The 19,074-nt window shown below is 40.3% G+C and overlaps 2 protein-coding genes across 14 annotated transcripts in view; one reads left to right on the forward strand and one right to left on the reverse strand.

Moving 5' to 3' along the window:
- The window catches only part of CHP1 (calcineurin like EF-hand protein 1), a 41,759-nt gene extending 40,989 nt beyond the window's left edge, over positions 1-770 (reverse strand). The window contains exon 1 of the mRNA XM_001503472.6: positions 519-770. Coding sequence (XP_001503522.1) covers positions 519-585 — 67 coding nt within the window. The 5' untranslated portion in view covers positions 586-770. The remainder of the gene's footprint in view (positions 1-518) is intronic.
- The window catches only part of EXD1 (exonuclease 3'-5' domain containing 1), a 31,916-nt gene continuing 13,609 nt past the window's right edge, over positions 768-19,074 (forward strand). The window contains exons 1-8 of one of the 13 annotated variants that reach the window (XM_005603137.4): positions 768-1,116; positions 1,408-1,529; positions 3,913-4,095; positions 9,035-9,103; positions 11,443-11,500; positions 11,805-11,932; positions 14,745-14,803; positions 17,663-17,749. In XM_005603137.4, coding sequence (XP_005603194.1) covers positions 3,963-4,095; positions 9,035-9,103; positions 11,443-11,500; positions 11,805-11,932; positions 14,745-14,803; positions 17,663-17,749 — 534 coding nt within the window. In that variant the 5' untranslated portion in view covers positions 768-1,116; positions 1,408-1,529; positions 3,913-3,962. Of the gene's footprint in view, positions 1,117-1,159; positions 1,284-1,406; positions 1,530-3,839; positions 4,096-9,034; positions 9,104-11,442; positions 11,501-11,804; positions 11,933-14,744; positions 14,804-17,662; positions 17,750-19,074 lie in introns of those variants that run through there. The other 12 variants (XM_005603136.3, XM_023619642.2, XM_070239123.1 and 9 more) reach the window with 12 other exon arrangements.

Genomic DNA, 19,074 nt, shown 5'->3' on the forward strand with positions numbered 1-19,074 from the left:
GGTACCCCATCACCAGGTTAGTCTTCCAAAGCCTTACTACACGATCTTGCTTTCTGGGTTTATTTTTCCAGTTGTGGCAAGGATTTGTTTGTGATTTCCCACAGCTGTCAGCGGTTTTAAGTCCTTTCCCAGAAACGTCACAGGAACGGACTGTTTTCTACAGGATCCATCCAGAGTTCCTGAATTTGAGGTTGGTGCGAGGAAAGATAAAGGAAAGGCGTTCGGGGACTTTCACGAGTAGGGGGAGAAGAAAAGAGAGGTGTCTGGGCTCTACGGGTGATCGCGACTCCCGCCTTTGAGAGGAAGGACAGTGCCACAAGAGCCAGTGCCCCGCTCCGGGTAGCTACAGCTGGAAGAACAGGTCCTCCAGCCCTCGGCCCCGAAGCTCCAGCGCTGGAGGCTGCCCAGGACTCCGCAACCTCCGAGCACCCCACCTCCAGACCTCAGCGACAGTCGCCCTCGGTCCTGAGGCCAGCCGGAGGCGCCCGGCCGCGTTCCCACCCCTGACCCGAACTCACAGCCAGTCTCCTTCTTGATCTCCTCCAGCTCTTCGTCCCGCAGTAACGTGGAGGCCCGAGACCCCATCACCGAGCCGGGAGCCCCTCCGAGAGCCGGGGCGCCAGACGCGACGGCGGTGGCGAAAGGGAGGGAGGGTGTGAGGGGAGGATGGGCCAGGGGTCAAGAAGGGAGACGGCAGCGTTTCCACTGCAGACCGGGGAGGGAACCCAGGGGTGGCGCGCGGAGGAGGGCGGCCCCGAGGACCGGCCAATGAGGAGCGAGGCTGCGCCCGGCGCAGGAGGCGACGTTGATGATCCCGGCTCCAGCCCCGGAATGAATCAGCCCGGCGCCGAGCCGGGCCTCGCCAAAGGCGGGCCACGCCCCCGGAACCGTGGTGCCACCGGCCTTAAAAGGGCAATGCCACGCTGGCCCTAGCGACCGCAATTAAAAGGGCAACGCCATCGACGCGCCGCTTTACAACAAACTAACCTGCGGCAGGCAGCGTAGCCAACCCGTTTCTCACAGAACTCTCACACTATACATCCCATCCTACAAGGGGTATGGTTTGCGGAGAGAAACAATAAAAACAGACAAAACGTCGCTCCGGGGAACAGCAGGGTGTGTCTCCTGGGAACTGCATGCTGGGAGTTGCAGCTCCTCATTTTTCCTGGAGGCCCTCTCTCCTCCCGGCCGCAGGGGGCGCTCGGGAGCCGGCCTCGGTGCAGCGCGCCGATTGGCTCCTCGGGGGACTCCTCGTTCAGCCGCGCTGGCGTCTGGTCTGCGGTGTGGGTTCCCAGCGTTGCGTGCTTTTCTCCAGTTGGGTTTTGGGGCTGTCGCTTGATAACCGTCACCGCGGCTTTAGAACTCCCCGAGAGTTCTTCCTTAACAGAAGTCTCTCCTTTTTTTTAGTTCAAGACTGAAGCTCGAGGAACTCACCATTTGCCCGAAATTGGGACAGGACTTCTCAAACTGCCTTCGGAAAACAAAACAAAACAAAAAACCCTAAAGGCGGAGGACAGTGAATTCTTAATGTATGGCCCGCCCTTTATTTGAAGTTTCTTATTTTGCCTTAAAAATGAGGAATTTTGCATTTTGTTCTTATGGCATATTTTTGTTTGTTTTCTTGAAAACGTTTAAAGCCACCCCTTAGATTAGTGCACCCTCTCAGGTGATCCAGTTCTTTTCCTGGGGCTTCAATGCCTTTACACCGCCTCCCCACCCCTGCCTGGAGGGATGCATTGTACAGAGCCGGTCTGAGATAGGGAAGAAGCAACTTCTGACCACTACTGCCTAGTACCTGAACGGTATGGGACGCTGTCTTAGCCAGCTGCCCAAGTCAACTGAGGTTACTGGTTTTAAGCTTTACCTAAGGCTTTGACGCCTTAGCATGAGGCCTAAATTCTAGCCGCACTGAGCTGTTTTCATGTTTGATCTGCTCTTGTCTGACCTAGTGATGTGTGCCTTCACGTGCAGAGTGTGACATTTTGGATATGTCACGTCTAGAACCCACAGAAGCTTCTTTTTATCTTGCCGGTATAGGTATGATAGAAATACCTTGATGTCAGCGACATGAATGACCCTTTTCTGAGACTACCTTAAGACGGTTTCTAGATCCTTTTTTCTTACTAATCTTGCGTCTTACCATTTGCAGCTGTCCTCAGTCAAAGCTTTCTTTGCTTTGTGTTAACGTTTTTCTGATTTACTTAAGATTTCTTAAGTGTCCTTATGGTTCAAGCGTTTCACAAATTTTTATTTCTTATGTATCTTTTAAAAATATAAATTGTGCCTCTATTAAGGGCTGTTTTTTCCAGTTTTATGTCCTCTTTTGTTTCTGTAAAAATTCCCCTTTTGCCTGTTGGGTTGACTTGAACAAAGAAGAATGATTTTCTCAGGCACTCTGGTGACTTGTTTTATGTTCTTTCTGGATGCGTAAGCCTTGGTCTTGTGCTAGATTACACACATCCTCTGCTAGGGACCTGGTTTTGGGTCAGGTTCCCTACCTTCTAGCTGTTTGACTTTGGGCAGTTGTCTTAAATCTTTAGGCCTCAATTTCTACATCTGTAAATTAGGTAATGGTTGTTGTAGGCAACAAATAATATTTGTGATAATACTTTCTAGACCTTAAAATAGAAAAATATAGGTTATATATCTGGCTAAAAATGCTATGTAACTTCTCACCTTCCTAGTTGAATGAGGCCTTAGTTATTTCATTGTTTCTTTTTTTTTTTCTTAAAGATTTTATTTTTCCTTTTTCTCCCAAAACCCCCCAGTACATAGTTGTGTATTTTTAGTTGGGTCCTTCTAGTTGTGGCATGTGGGATGCCATGTCCACGCCCAGGATTCGAACTGGCGAAACCCTGGACCACTGAAGCAGAGTGTGCGAGCTTAACCACTCGGCCATGGGGCCGGCCCCTCATCACTGTTTTATAGTTAAAGTAAATTGCAAAATTCACTAGTTGACTGTTCCTAGTGTGGCAAAGGCAAGCAGCTTTTAAATTTAAACTACTGTAGAGGAATGTTTATCTGGGGTTCTAAATACAAGGACGTCCAAATAACAGGATTGTTCTAAAAGATACTTTTAAAAAAGGATTCATCTTTTAAATTACAGTATTACACTAAAGAATATAAAAGTATCTATTATGAATGATAGTTATTTCTGCAAGGTAAAGTTTTTTGTGTACATTTCTGCATTGTTATACTTTATGACCATGCATCATTTTTACAAAGACAGTTGAATTTTACAAAACCAATGTATGGCATGTGGCAGTTTAATGTGTCAGGCTGCACGTGACTGGTTGGGTGACAGTACAGCAGTCCAGTCCGTAAGCTGTGACCAGGGTGGGGTGGAATAGCCCTTGCAGTGACATGGCAGCTGGATTGGAAATGCATAAATTGTGATAGTTCTAAGTCACTTACGCTTTGGTTCGTAACAATGTCAAACTGGAAATGTTTCTAATCTAGAAGAGGCTAGATCCAGAAGAGGTTAGATTCCAGGCATTTCTGGGTAAATGGTTTATGGCAGCTTGTCTTGGCAAGTGTTTTGCCAATGTCAGTTTTTTTATTCTTTTAATTTTTTGGTTGGTATTAAGAAGATATATGTATGTGCCATTAGAAAGCATCTAAATGTTCTGCTTGTTCCATTTAGCTAAACAAGGACAGGTGGTATTACACCATTTTATAGACAGAGAAGCCAAGCCTACCTTGCCTGCAGTCTTATAGTTTTCAGTTTCCTGTGTATAAATGAGAGTTGGTGCTTGCAAGGATCCTTTTTCCATTATTATTCTACAAAGATGAACAAATCTGAATCACTCTCATATTTTTATTTTTCTTATCCCTTGCAGGTATGAAGAAAGGGGAAATAACCTTGTTTCCTAAAAAATAGTTTAAAAATCATAGATCTCTTTTATTTTCAAGTGTTTGGATGCTTAAAGATTATTTGAAGACTGCTTTTGGAATCAAAAAGCATGGATCCCAGCAGTGACTACCATTTCCTCAATCAGATTTTGTGGAGAAGGGTGAAACTCACGTTGGTTTGTGGCATCTTTGAGGGAGTGCTCCAGCATGTCGACCCTAACAAGATTGTTGTCCTGAAGAAAGGTCTTATTTTATTTTTCATAATCGTCCGCCTCTTAAGAGATTAATAACTGAGTTTAGGTGATGGCTCTGGACTCCATTAGCAACTGGGAGGGACACATTATTCCTATTTTAGGGGTGAAAAGAAGATTAGAATGGTATTTTCTCTAACAGAACAATGGGGCTCCATATGCTGGCTTGTCCCCACTTCTATACTTTTATTGATGTGATAGTGGAAATTTTCAGCATAGTTTTTTTTAATTGACTACTTCTTTTAATTTCTCTCCTTATGCACTTTGCAATAAAAAATAACCACTCTATTAGATAGAATTGCTTTTGGCTTCAATGACAAATTCACAAAGTCAGTAAGGGGTTAATTACTCTCATGCAAAAAGAAGTCCAGAGGTAGGCTACTGAGGAATAGTGCAGTGGCTCAAAGATGCCAGGAGGGACCAGATGTCTTGTGCTCCTGCTCTCCCACCTCAGTGATCATCTGGTATCCTCATGGTCGCAAGGTAGCCTCTACACCTCCAGCTTCAATTCCAATTTTTTATAAAGGATACAACTCAGGAAGAGCCAAATGGAAGAGATACATAGGGCAAAGTATGTGAGAAGGAGCTTGGAGTTTCCATGTCCTCTGTGGGCATGTTACCTCCTAGCTCCTCTATGTGTTCACCTTGAAACGCCAATATATAGTTTTTTATTCAGCTAGAATATTAACTTGCTGCGGTAGTTGTTTCCTGGCATGATAAGTTTCAAGTTCACGATTGAAACATGTATAAATGGCATTTGAGAGATTAGTATTTTTGTTAAGCCACATTATGAGTTAAAATAGACTTCTATGGGCTAGGATGGGACTATACCAGGCTTTTGCAATATTAATTCATTCAGTAATCATTGATAGTTTTATATTCCAGGCACTATGCTTCGTACCGGAGACATAGATAAGAATAACATGGTCCTTGTCCTTAAAAAAACTTAATCTAATAAGCAGACAGAAAAGTGAGTAGAAAGATATAATACAGTGTGATATCCTCTCTGATGGAGGAACGCACAAGATGCTGTGGAAACACAAAGGTTCAGCTAGTTTAGATGTGGGAGTGGTAGGGTTAGGACAGTGGGGAAGGCTTCCCAAAGGAGGAATTGATGGTGCGACTTCATGGGGTAAGTAAGTGTTAACTGGATGGGAAAAGAGGGAAAGGTGGTTTTAAGCCACTGGTTCTCAAACTTTATCTGTGCATCAGAATCACCTGGAAGACTTGTTGAAACACACATTGCTGGGCCCCCATCCACAAGTTTCTGATGCTTAAGGTCTGGGGTGGAGCCCAAGAATTTGCATTTCTAACAAGTTTCCAGGTGATGCTGATACTGTGCTGGGGAAGCACACTTTGAGAGGTTTATTATTTTAAACAGAAGTAGCAGCATGTACAAAAATATAGAGACATAAAAACTTGGTGCATTTAGAAAACCTAAGTAAATTTCAGTATGAGGCTACGGTGAGAGAGAAGACTGGAGAAGTAAGCATGGGACAAATCAGAAGGAGCTTATATAACATAGCATTTGGACACTACTGAAAGCAATGAGGAACAATCTGAAAGATTTTCTAAGTGGGAGGCATAGAAGCTTTTAGGATAGTTGCCTGAAATTTTTAATGTCATGTCAGTTAAGAACCATGCTCAGCTGCTAGAAACAGATTCACTTCCAGTGGCTTAAACAATTTAGGAGTTTGTTCTCTCGTATAAAAGAAGGCAGGCATCTCAGGGCTACTGTGACTCTCCCCAAAGCTTGTCGGGATCCAAGATTCTTGGATCTCTCCAAGAGAATCCAAGAGATGGATTCTCATCTTTCTGCTCTACCATCTTTAGCACCTGCCTTCAAACCTCAAGGTCATACGATAGCTGGTAGAGTTACAGAGGGGAGGAAGGGTGTTCCCCTCAGCTGAGTCAGTCCCCTTAAAGAGATGCCCTAGAAATCCAGTAGACCACCACTGACCATGGGAAAACTGAGCACAATGATAGCCTGAATAAAAGGCATTGAGTAGACAACAATCAGTAAATTACACGTGCTTGTTTAACGAAACATTCAGTCCAGTGAAGTATTTTAGTATATTTCTCTCTAGTCTTTAATTGCACAGATTTTATATGGTTGACATATTGTCAGGTATATCACATATACAATTTTTTTTTAGTTAAGACTGTAACAAGCATTTTCTCATGTTATTTAAAACTTCAATTTAGTGGCTAAACATTTTAAAGCAAAAAACTTAAAAACTTTTAAAATATTTGTTTTATTTTATAATTATAAATAACACTATATCATTATAATAAGTTATAATTATAAAATGCAGTTTTATATTAATATATTTATGATTATAAATTATAATTATAAAATTTAATATTTCTTATATCTTATTATTATTTTCTTAGGAATAATTCCTAGAAGTGAAATTACTGGTGAAAGTTAGGAATATTTTAAATTTTTTATTTATTTATTTTTTTGGTGAAGATTAGCCCTGAGCTAAGATCTGCCACCAATCCTCCTCTTTTTGCTCGAGGAAGATTGGCCCTGAGCTAACATCTGTGCCAATTTTCCTCTATTTTATATGTGGGATGCCTGCCACAGCATTGCTTGATAAGCAGTGTGTAGGTCTGTGCCTAGGATCTGAACTGGCAATCCCCAGGCCACTGAAGCAGAGCTCACAAACTTAACCACTATGCCACTGGGCTGGCCCCTATTTTAAATGTTTTTGATGAGTATTTCCAAATAGTTTTTCAAAAGGATTGTGCCTTTTTACTCTTGTTACTAGTAATGTGTGTGTGAATTACAGTAAATAATCTAGCACTGGATTTTTTTTTAAATGCTAATATATGTCTTCCCTTAATTTTTGCTAGTTTTATAGGCAAAAAGTGATATTTCATTTTTGCACGTTTAGAAAATACTCCTAAAGAGGTTGAACATATTTCTTTACACTTGTTTCTTAGTTTCATGTGCCATCTGGATGAAGCAGGGAGTGATGTCACTATGACAGCAGTGTGAAGGAAGGATTGAAGGAGGGAGAAACTCAGGCAAGGAGAATAGACAGGGAACTATTCAGACAATCAAGGGACCTGACAAAGGGAAATGATGGGGTCGGAGTTAAGGCTCGGCAAGGAATGGAGATGAGAAGATGGATTCTAGAAATGCTTAGGAGATGGGATAAGCAACCTAGTAATCAATTAGATCCTCAAAGACAATGGAAAGTAGTTCCCACATTTATGACTCAAATTAGGCGTATAGTGCTGTTATTAACTGATAGAAATGGGAAGAGGAGCAGATTGGTTAGACACTGGGAGAAGATAATGATCTCAGTTTGCAAATCTTACAGAAAGTCAGCTATTAGTAAGTTGAAAGTGAGAGTGGAGCTTAGAGAAATAATCCATTCTGGAGAAATAATGGATGTCAGGACAACTAGGAAGTAGATGTGATCATTCAAGGAGAAGGAAAAAGGATGAAGAACATGATCCTGGGGCCAATTAAGGTGTAAGGGGCAAGCAGAGGTGGTATAGGTAGCTAAGGAGATTGGAAGGAGAAAATCAGGGACAGTGTAACTCTGGTTACTAGATGTGTGTTAAGATCACTGAGGCCTGGGCTTAAATCCTAACTCTGTCTTTTATTAGTGGTGTGATCTTCAGCCTTTCTGAGCCTCAGATTCCTCATTAATGGAGATAGGCATTATGTTACTGGAGAATTAAATGTAGGCAAATAATTAGCACGGTGCCTGGCTCACAGCAGGTGCTCAGTATGGTAGCTCTAGGTAATTAGCATGAAAAGAACTAAACACGAAGAGTGTCCTGTAAGCCAAAGAAGAAAGGAGAGAACAGTATTGTCAAAGCATGCATGGGAGCCAAGTATGATAAGACTGTGAGCTTTTTTTTGGATTTGACACATAGGCAGTTGGTGATCTTTGACCTCAGTAAGAAGATATTCAGTGAAACAGTGAGGGTTGAACTCAGTTATTTGGGTTTGCCAAGAGATATGGAAATATACAGCCACTGTGAGCACTTCCAGGTAGAAAAATGATACCATATTGTAGGCATGACATCCAAACTTCTTACCTACTCACAGAGGAGCCATGTATTTGGGCCAGGAGTTGGATTGTTTTCCCTGACAATTAATATTTTCCAGCAGGAAGCATGACATGGTGATCTAGTGGTTAAGATTTGGAGCTCTCACTTCTGTAGCCTGGGTTCATTTTCTGGTCAGGGAACCACACCACCCATCTTTTGGTTGTGATACTGTGGTGGCTCCCTGTTGTTGTGATGCTGAAAGTTCTGCCACTGGTATTTCAAATACCAGGAGGGTCACCCATGGTAGACAGTTTTCAGCAGAGCTTCCAGACTAAGATAGGCTGGGAAGGACCTGGCTACCCACTTCCGGAAAAATTGGCCCTGAAAACCCTATGAATAGCAGTGGAGCATTGGATATAGTGCCAGAAAGTGAGAGGATGGCCAAAAAAGACAGGGCAGGGTTCTGCTCTGCTGTACACAGGGTGTCTAGGAGTGGGAATCGACTCCATGGCACTAATTTTTTTTAAAAAAGCATAACGTGAAACAGAGTGTGGACTCTAGAAGTAGTCAGGTGCCTTAAATTTTTTCTGGAGTTCAGTGGAGTGAAGATCAAGACATGTAATAAATAGATAGTCCGTAGCCCCAAGGGCCTTAGAATATTTTTGGGGGAAATTTAAATTCAGTGTACTACTACTGCCCTTTTAGTTTCTCTTGGACCCTTCTGGGGTTCCCTCTGTTCTTTATACTACCTATTTCAAGACTATAGCTTTGTAATTTATCATCTTCACCCCTTGGGGAAAATAATTTGGGGATTTTTATAAAACTTGGATTTGAGCACTTTTGAGAGATATCATATTTTCTTACAGTTTTAGGGAATATTATTTTTTATTAACCAAATGAATTGTTTTCTATAACAGTGAAGAATGTGGAGACTGGTCGAAGTGTCCCAGGCGTGAAGATGTTTTTTGGGCATGAGATTGTAAATGGTGAGAACTTCCTGTTCCCTAAATGCTGGTGTTGGGGTTTGCAGAAGTAGTGAACTCAGTGCTCTGCCCTGTTCCATTATTTGAAAAAACAAAAATGAGACATCTTGCCTTTAATATTGCATTTATGAATTCTTAAGGTTGGTATTTGAGAATTGACCCTTATCTTACTATTTCGGTGGTACCATGAACAGAATAGTCTTAGAGAATTTTGATCATCTTGGTTTTACACTGTGAGGGCTGCTGGTGCTCATTACTAGAGACTCAGCCAGCAGGCAGAGTTAGGAATCTCATCAGAAAGGAATTGTCTTGCTCAGCAAACGAGTCGAACACTACAGGTTCACGTTACATTCACAGACCCTTATCTGAAACCTTGGGGCCAAATGTTTCAGAATAAAGAATTGTTCCAGATTTTTGGAAAGCCTAACACAGGGTATATACTGTTCATATTGCATAACACCTCAAGCAGGTCTGGGCAGCACTCTGTAATAAAACACATTTCTACAGAGAAGTGAGAGGATAATCATGCTAAGTGGAATAAAATAGGACTCTAAATAGTATGTCGGTTCAGGTTTTGCTGCCAAGAGAGTTACAAAAAATTTTTGGTTTTCAGAGCTTTTCTGATTTTGGAATTCCAGGAACCAGCCCTGTTCGTTATTTCTGCCAGCAAAAGTCATTTGGCGAAACTAGGTCCAATTTTTTGCCTAAAAGAGTAGATATAGAAGCTCATCTGGTCATTGTGCTTCAGACAAACCAAATGGGATGAGAGAAAAGGGTTGGGAGTAAGAACTGTTCTTGCTTTCAAGAGCTCAAAAGCAGAGAGCTCTCCAGGGAAGGAGTCGATCAGTGCGGAATGGAGGGGGTAGAGGAATGGGAGATCTGGGACCTCACAGAGCTGGGCATTTCTTACCATTGGGGTAGACGTGAGGAGAGGCGAGGACTCCTGTAAATGAGAGGTTACTGCTGCTTGAAAGATTACTTTGTTTAGTGAGAGAAGTGGAATTTAGGGAGCAATGAAAATCTCACCAAATTAATGACTGCCAATCCAGACCTACTTCAAAGCAGACAAGTCCAACCAGCTATCTAACTGTCTTTTCTCACTGAGTACACTACTGTCAATACTCTTTGTCCCTTGAACACCTTTTTATAATGGTGGCGATGGTGGCTTTGGTAGTGGGATTCTTGATTATGTTTTAACTATTAACCTTTGCAGTGGAGCGGAGCTCCAGACTGGGACAAAGCCAGGCTATGGATGGGTTTATAAATAAAAGGGAAGGAATCACTGCGACCATGTCCCTACTCGGGAGAAGGCTGACCACTGCCCAGCTTTGTGACCTGTATACATGGATTTCGTCTCCTCCTAATTCTTTCTCAGGACTTGGCCTTTGTTCATAATTTTTAAGCTCAAAGGATGGCTGTGACTCAGTCAGCCAGGCAGGGGTCTCCCTGGAAAGCACTTTGAATAAGAATTATCAAGATGAAGGATAATAATTGACTAATCAGTGTTTTTAGTGAATTTCACTTTGTCCCAGACTCAACACTTGTAGATAGTGCAGGGGAAAGAGACATTTGAAACACAGTGGCCGCTGAGAGGCTTTTTCCCTGAAAAGTGCCTATGTGTACTTAATTGGATCTAAGATGCCATTAATTATAGGGTGGACTATTACTTTTCCGACCCTAAGAAAGAAAAAGAACCTGCCAATAAACTGTCATGTGCTGTAAATCATATTCAATTTCAGAGCTGTTTAAAATGTGCATCTTAGACTCAGTGGTATACAGTATTTCCCTACGTTCTCCGCACTGTTAGGTTAAAAATAAATGGCTTCAGAATCTCTGTGTAATGTTTCTCTCATATTTCTTTTGTGATTTTCAGCCTAGCTTTTATTACCTTTCATGTCACTGAACTATTAATGCACCAGCCTGTGAGAGTGAAAGGGACAAATCTGTGAACGATTTAAGAGAAAACCCCCAAACAGTACACTGTGTGAGGGAAAGTGCCTTAGGATGGGAATGAAGAGGAAAGAAAAGATATCTCTAGGACCAATCTGCGTGACCACAAAGGTGCCCTGGAACCAAAAGGGTAAAAGGAACATGTAGAGAGGTTCCTAATCCTGCTAAATGACCAAGGCAGCTTCATGGGGACCTAATATTAGGAGTCTTCAGTACATTGGATAGTCTTTTCTGCTATATTTATTGCTGGCCACTGAAGGCCTCTATGGACTAACATTTCATTTCCAATTACTGTTTGTGGTACGTGGTCAGACTGTAAGTTGGAGGAGACGGGGGTGGTTAACTGCTTTCAGATGGGGAACTCTGTTGGACATCATTTGGTTATTTTACAGTGGAACTACTGGATGAAGTGGAACAAGGTGCAGTGAGAGAAAAGGCATCTTCTGTTAGGTATGATGGAATAATTTTCTTAGCTATGATGTTACCCAAGTGTACATGTTAGGGTAGAAAGCCTTAACTCCAGTTCACTAGCTGTGTAATTCCTAAAATGGCCTGAGGTAATAGAAATGAGAAGAAATAGATGGATGTTTTCTTCCATCTTTAGATGGTATCTTCAAATCAAAGTAACAGTGGATGAATGGGTCCTCTATGAAATGGGGGTCCAGAGTCCTTACCATTGATGTGTCGCACAATCTGTGTATGGCATCAGCAACAAAAAACAAGTTCACCTGAGTGTTGTTTTCTGTAAGCATAGTCTAAATACAGAAAGAACCAAGACAGATAAAATGAAAGATGAAGACCTAAATGCATGTGAGCCTCCTTCTCCTGCCCCTGAGGCACCGAGCACCTCTCTGCTGAATGGCCTCAAGTACAGCCTGTCAGGTGAGTACCAGGGCTCTGTATTTTCCGGGCTCTCTTTATTGTGGTTCAGAACTCTTCAGAGTTGGTGTAACCCTGAGTCAAAGTTCTATATGGAATGCACAGCTGCGCCATTGCTTCAAGACTCTGAATTAAGATAAAATATCGTGATTCATTTGTTTATTTAATATTTGAGTGCACACTATATGCCAAACATTTGGGATACCGAAGTGTGGTATCCCTGCCTTCATTGAGCTCTGGTGCAGGAAACAGACACTAAATAAGATAAATGAGTATAATATATAGTATGCTAATGACAAATGCTAAGGCGAAAAAAAGAGAAGAAAGACAAGAAGTGTGTGGAGAGGGTGGTTTTACTATTTTAGTGTGTTCTGGACAAGCCTCGCTGAAATGGTGACATTTGAGTAAAGGCTGATGGAGGTGAGGGATTGAGCTGTAGGGATATACAAGGAAAATGTTTTTTAGGCAGAAAAAAGAAGAAGTACAAAGGCCCTGCGATAGGAACACACCAGGATCTTGAAGGAGCAGGAAGGAGATCAGTGTAGCTGGAGCAAGGAGAGAAGTAGTAGGACATGAGGTGGGGTGAGTGGATCACGGAGGACTTTGTAGATCATTGAAGGGGTTTTAGCTTCTACACCGAAGTGAAAAGAGAAGCTATTGGAGGATTTTTTGGTTGTATCATTTTCCTAATCATGAAGGATGTTGAGAATCTTTTCATGTACTTATTTACTCTCTGAATATCTTTGGTGAAATATCTGTTCACATTTTTTGCTCATTTTCTTATTTGTTTTCTTACTATTCTGTGGTGAGAGTTCTTTATGTGTTCTGGATACAAGTCCTTTCTCAGGTACATGCTTTGCAAATATTTTCTCCAAGTCTGTGATTTGTCTTTTCATTCTCTTAAAGTCTCTCTCAAAGAGCAGACATTTTAAATGTTGACAAAGTACAATTTATCCATTTTTTTTCTTTTATGGATTATGCTTTTGATGTCATATCTAAGAAAGTTTTTCCTAACTCAAAGTAACAAAGATTTTCTCCTATGTTTTCTTCTAGACATTTCATAGTTTTAGGTTTTACGTTTAGGTCTATGATCCATTTTTAGTTAATTTTTGTATATGATATGAGCTATGGATCAAGGTTCTTTTTTTTTTTTTTTTTTTTTTTTGCACATGGATATCCAATTGTTTCAGCATCATTTATTTAAAAAACTATATTTTCTCCACTCAGTTGCCTTTGCACTTTTGTCAAAAATCAGTTGTCCATATATGTGTAGGTTTGTTTCTGGACATTCTATTCTGTTACATTGATCTATTTTTCTGTTTACACCAATGCTAGACTGTTTTCTTTACTCTTGATTTATGATAGACCTTGAAGTCAGGTAGTGTTAGTTCTCCAACATTGTTCTTTTTCAAAGCTGTTTTGGCCATTCTGTGTTCTTTGCATTTTCCTGTGAATTTTAGAATCAACTTGTCAATTTCTACCCAAAAAGCCTGCTGGAATTTTTATTGGGATTGCATTGAATTGATAGACCAGTTTGGGAAATATTGGCCTTAACCAATATGCCAGTTGGAATATTCTGCAATCCATTAACCCAGGATATCTATTTATTTTAGATCTTTAATTTCTCCGCAATGTTTTATAGTTCTCAGTGGATAAGCCTCACAAATCTTTTGCTATACTTATCCCTAAGTATATCATATTTTATACTATTATAAATGGTATTTTTTAAAAAATTTATTTCCCGTTGGAGAGTTTTGAGTAGAAGAGTAACATGATCTGACTTCTGTTTTAACAAAATCACTCTGGATGCTGTATAGATACTGAAAGAAGGGCAAAGGTAAAAGCATGACTACCAGTTAGGAGGCTATTGAAATAATTTTAAGATAAGTGGGTATGGTGGCTTGGACCCTAGTAGTGGCAGTGTGGTTGGTAAGAAGTGGTGGAATTCTGGATGTATGTTGAGGTGGAGCCGACACGATATGCTGATAGATTGGATGTGGGTATTAGAGAAAGAGAGGAATCAAGGATGGCTTTAGGAGTTTGAGCTTGAGCAGCTTTAAGTATGGAGCTGCTGTTAAACTAACATGGGAAAGACTATGGGTGGAAAAGGTTTTGGGGAGATGATTAGGAGTTTAATTTTGGTCAACGTAAGTTTGAATATAAGCCGAGAGATGAGGAGAAAGGTCTGAAATTGAGATATAAATTCGAGAGTTAGCCTATAGATGATATTTAAAGGCTTGAGACTAGATCAGATCACCAAGAGAGTGAGGATGGGTAGAAGAAAGAAAGAGGTACAGGGGCTGTGTCCTGTGCCACTCCAAAGTTTTAGCGGTTGGGAGATGAAGAAGAACTATGTGTTATGCTATACGTCTAATCTTTTAAATCACATCATTGAAAAAATGATTAACTGTCAGGACCCAGAGAATTCCAAAAATGTTGGCATTGGCCCATATCCAGGACTAACTTATTTTAAGTTGTTATTTTTTATTATGAACATGCTTTTAAGAAGTGCATGTCTTAAAGTATTCAAGACATAAACCTATGAGGAAGGAAACATTACTGGATTATCACAGAAAGTGACTAAATAGTCCAGTTCATAAGATTATCATTGGTGGGGCTTTTGTTGATTTTTCAGTTGACAAACAGGATGCTAATAGTGTTCACTGTATGATGGGCCGACGCAGGTGATAATGAAATAACATTAGACATTTGAGTTGCAATAGAGTAGGAGTTTATGAGTACGACTAAAATTAGTGGGAGGGCTATCCTATTACCAAGGAACAGAAATATATCTAATGCCATCATTCTCCTGTAGAAGAAGAGGAGGTGACATACAACGTCATCGATCAGTTCCAGCGGAAGTTTGGTGCTGCCGTGAGTATCGCCCTCAGTCATTCCCAGTATCGTCTGTATATGGGTGTCACGTCTGTGTCTCATAAATTTCTCTCTTTATTATAAGATCGTTGATATTTTCTCTAATAATTCAACAAAATACGTGAGTGCCTGCTATATGCCAGACATTGTTCTGAGGTCTGGGGTAAAACAATAATCAAGACAAAGTTCCAGCCCTCAAGGAGCTTACATTTTAATGCAAGAAAATAAACAAATAATTGTATATCATGGTGATAAGTGCTATGAAGAAAAATAAAGTGTGGTATGGTGAATAGAGAGACAGGGAGTTACTATTTTATATAGGGTGGACAAAAGAGGTGACATTGGAACAGAGACCTGAAAGAAGTAATGGAGCTGCCATGTGGATATCTAGGTAGAGAACTTAAGGGGCCAGCCCTGTGGTGTAGTGGTTAAGTTTGGCATGCTCTGCTTAGGCAGCCCGAGTTCACAGGTTTAGATCCCAGGCACAGACCTACATCACTCATCAGCTATGCTGTGGCGGCAACCCACATATAAAATAGAGGTAGACTGGCACAGATGTCAGCTCAGGGTGAATCTTACTCAGCAAAAAAAAAAAAAAAAAAAAAAAGAATTTAATGGAGGAGTAATTAGCAAGTACAAAGGCCCTGAGGCTAAAGCACACTTGAACAGCAGGGAGGTCAGTGTGGCAGGACCACAGTGAAGAAGAGTGATAGGAAATGGAAAGGAGCAGGAGGCAGATCAGGTAGGGCTTTTCAGACATCGTAAGGATTTTGAGTTTGACCTGAGTGAAATGGAGAGCCGTTGGCAGTTTTAGAGGAGAGTCAGAAAATTTTTTGCTTATATTTTGAAAAGACCATTCTAGATGATTTATTTAGGCAATTTTTCTATAATCATTTATTAATTTGAGATGTCACAGTAACTAATTATTTAGCCTAGGGTACGGTTCACAGATGGGCTTCAGGAGAGTTCTTAAGCTTTCTGTGTAGGTGCAAGCTTGTGCTTCCATATGCACAGGTGCATTTTCTAAGGGAGAGTTAGCTTTCAACAGATTCTTCTTTTCTTTTTTTTTTAACAGCTTTATTGAAATATAATTCACATGCCATAAAATTCACCAATTTAAAATGTACAGTTCACTGGCTTTTAGCATATTCACTGAGTTGTACAGCCATCACAACAATGAATTTTAGAACATTGTCGTTACCCCAAAAAGAAACCCCTTATTCCTTAGCTCTTATCTCTAACCCCTCCCCAAATCCCCAGACCCTGGCAACCACTCATCTATTTTCTACCTCTTTGGATTTTCTTGTTTAGGACCTTTCATGTAAATAGGATCATACAATACATGGTCATTTGTGGCTGAATTCTTCTGCTTAGCGTAATATTTTCAAGATTTATCTATGTTATAGCATGTATCAGTATTTCACTTATTCTTATTGCCAAATAATATTCTTTTGTATGGATAAAACCACATTTCATTTATCCTTTCACCATTTGATGGACATTTGAGCTGTTTCTACTTTTTGGTTGTTATGAATAATGCTGCTATGAACATTCATGCACAGGTTTTTGTGTGGACATATGTTTTGATTTCTCCTGTATAGATACCTAGGAGTGGAATTGCTGTGTCCTGTAGTAACTCTAGGTTTAACTTTTTGAGGATTGGCCATATTATTTTCCAAAGCTGCTGCACCATTTTACATTCCCACCAACAGAATATGAGAGTTCCAATTTCTGCACAGTCTTGCCAACACTTGTTCTCTGCCATTTTGATTATACCCATTCTAGTGGTATCTCATTGTGGTTTGGATTTGCATTTCTCTGGTGGCTAATAATGTTGAGCATCTTTTCATGTGCTTCTTGGCCATTTCTATATCTTCTTCAGGGAAATGTCTATTTCTTTGCCATTTTTTAATTGAGTTATAAGAATTCTTTATATATCAACAGATTTTTTAAAAGGTCCATGACAACAACAAAAAGACGAGATAAGAACTTTTGCTCTAGAAATTTGAAGAGGTACTTGGAAATTCTTATCAGTAGGGAAATACAGCTTTCGTTCCCAGTTCTGCAGCCTTCTTCTTGTTGATTAAGCATGGAATTGAAATTCAGTCTCCTTTTTCTCATCATCGATAAAAGATACTCAGAATGTAGAACACTTTGTGCCCTCTAAAGGAAGATATTGTGCTAGTGTAAGTCACCGTGCCCTTCTATTCTTGAGTAATTTACTTACCTGTAAAATGAGGAGAATCTTGTATCATGTAGATATTTTCATGGATTATGGATTATGGATTAAGGGTCTTAGAATTGTATAATGTTTTGAAATAGGATAAGATTAGAGATAACCAAAGGACCAGCCTGTGCTCCCAGGATACCACCATTTCAGTTTTGAGTAGTCTAATGAATCCAAGACTAAGGGGCCTGTTGAGTCCTGGTTTCTCTCATTCTGAACGGTAGATACTGTGAGACTCACCCACTACGTGAGTAAATTGCCCTGTGTTAGGGCATTGTTCTTTGCATGAGGAATCTGGTCACAAAAACTAGAAATCTTTTCCTGTAGCATCAGTAGTAACAAAAGGTATCTGAGTTTTCAAGTTTTATTAACATTTGGGATATGAATGATTTATTTGCCAGTTGTGAAATAATTTTGCAAAAACTAAACAAAGGATCGGAAGCATTCAGTGTGATTTGTGCGTGTATGTGTGTGTGTGTGAAGCAGACTCCTGTTTTGGATTAGTCAAATTTTGTAAGTTTAAAAAAGATGATCCACTTTGTTTATTGCTAGCCATTCACTTGTGCCATTTGTGAGGTCGTAATTGCAACATTCATTCTCTGGAGGTTTTTATTTTCTTCCTTTCTCACCAGATGCTCCACATCAAGAAGCAGAGTGTCCTGAGTGTGGCAGCAGAAGGAACTAATGTGTGTCGTCATGGGAAACTATGTTGGCTTCAGGTAAAAGATAGATTTTTTAAGACTTTTTATTTTGAAATAATTGTAGATTCATTGGCAAATTTATTTTGTCTTTTTTATGTCACCCCAGTGTCACTGTCCTATAACTTGTTTGGAGTGTCTTTCACTCTTCTAGTACTCAGTTTATTCTTTTCAAAAGGAAAGAGCTTCTGTCTCTTTATACGTTTACGTTTGTCATCATCATTGCTGTCTCACAGGCTCTGTTCAAGGGCCTCTTTCCAGCTCTGTTCTCGTACTTTAGATGTACGAAGAGTTTCTTATCTTCCCTTCTGGTTGGTAGCCTTCCACAGCAAGTTTCTGCCACATCATTTTCATTTTTTTGGACCTGGGAGATGTCAGATGAGGGTCCCTATTATATCAAAAGAAGTTTGTAGTGAGCTTTGAATAGCTGGAGGATGTTTAGCCACTTTCGGCTCAAACTCAGCAGCATCAGTATTTAAGGGGGGCCAAAAAGCAGGCTCAATCCCAAACCAGTGTCTTCTATGCTTTGAGTCAGGACCTACCTCCCCCTACTGAGAGAATACTTTTCATTAGGCTTGGCAGTCTGCCCTCCTGAACACCTCCCTCTGGAATGCTCGCCTTCTCAAAGGGAAAGGAATGGAGGGATAAAGCCCAGTTTTGCTCAAGGATTAGATCCCCTTTCTTGTTCTATGCACTTTCTAGGTATACCTTAGCTTTTAGATAACCAGGTTTGAGTTAACCACACAAATGCAAGATACTGAAAACAAACCTCCACAAGCAACAAAAGCAAAAATAAACAAATGAGACTACGTCAAACTGAAAAGCTTCTCACAGTAAAGAAAGAATCAACGAAATGAAAAGGCACCCTGTAGAATGGGAGAAAATATTTGCAAGCCATATATATGATAAGGGGTTAATATCCAAAATATATAAGGAACTCATGTAACTCAATAGCAAATAAAAAAAAAATAAATAATCCAATTTAAAAATGGGCAAAGGACCAGAATATATAAATCTTTGTATATCCAAAGAAGATACACAAAATGCCAACAGGTATATGAAAAGATGTTCAACATCGCTAATCATCAGGGAAATGCAAATCAAAACCACAATGAGATGTCATCTCACACCTGTTAGAATGGCTCTTATCAAAAAGACAAGGGATAAGTAATAGCCAAGATGTGGAGAAAAGGGAACAACCCTTGTGCACTGTTTGTGGGAAAGTAAATTGGTGCAGCCACTATGGAAAACAGTATGGAGGTTGCTCAAAAAATTAAAAATGGAACTACCATATGGTCCAGCAATCTTACTTCTGGGTTTATATCCAACGGAAATGAAAACAGGAT

This window comes from Equus caballus, chromosome 1 (assembly GCF_041296265.1).
Source record: "Equus caballus isolate H_3958 breed thoroughbred chromosome 1, TB-T2T, whole genome shotgun sequence".
NCBI classification, from domain to species: Eukaryota; Metazoa; Chordata; class Mammalia; order Perissodactyla; family Equidae; genus Equus; species Equus caballus.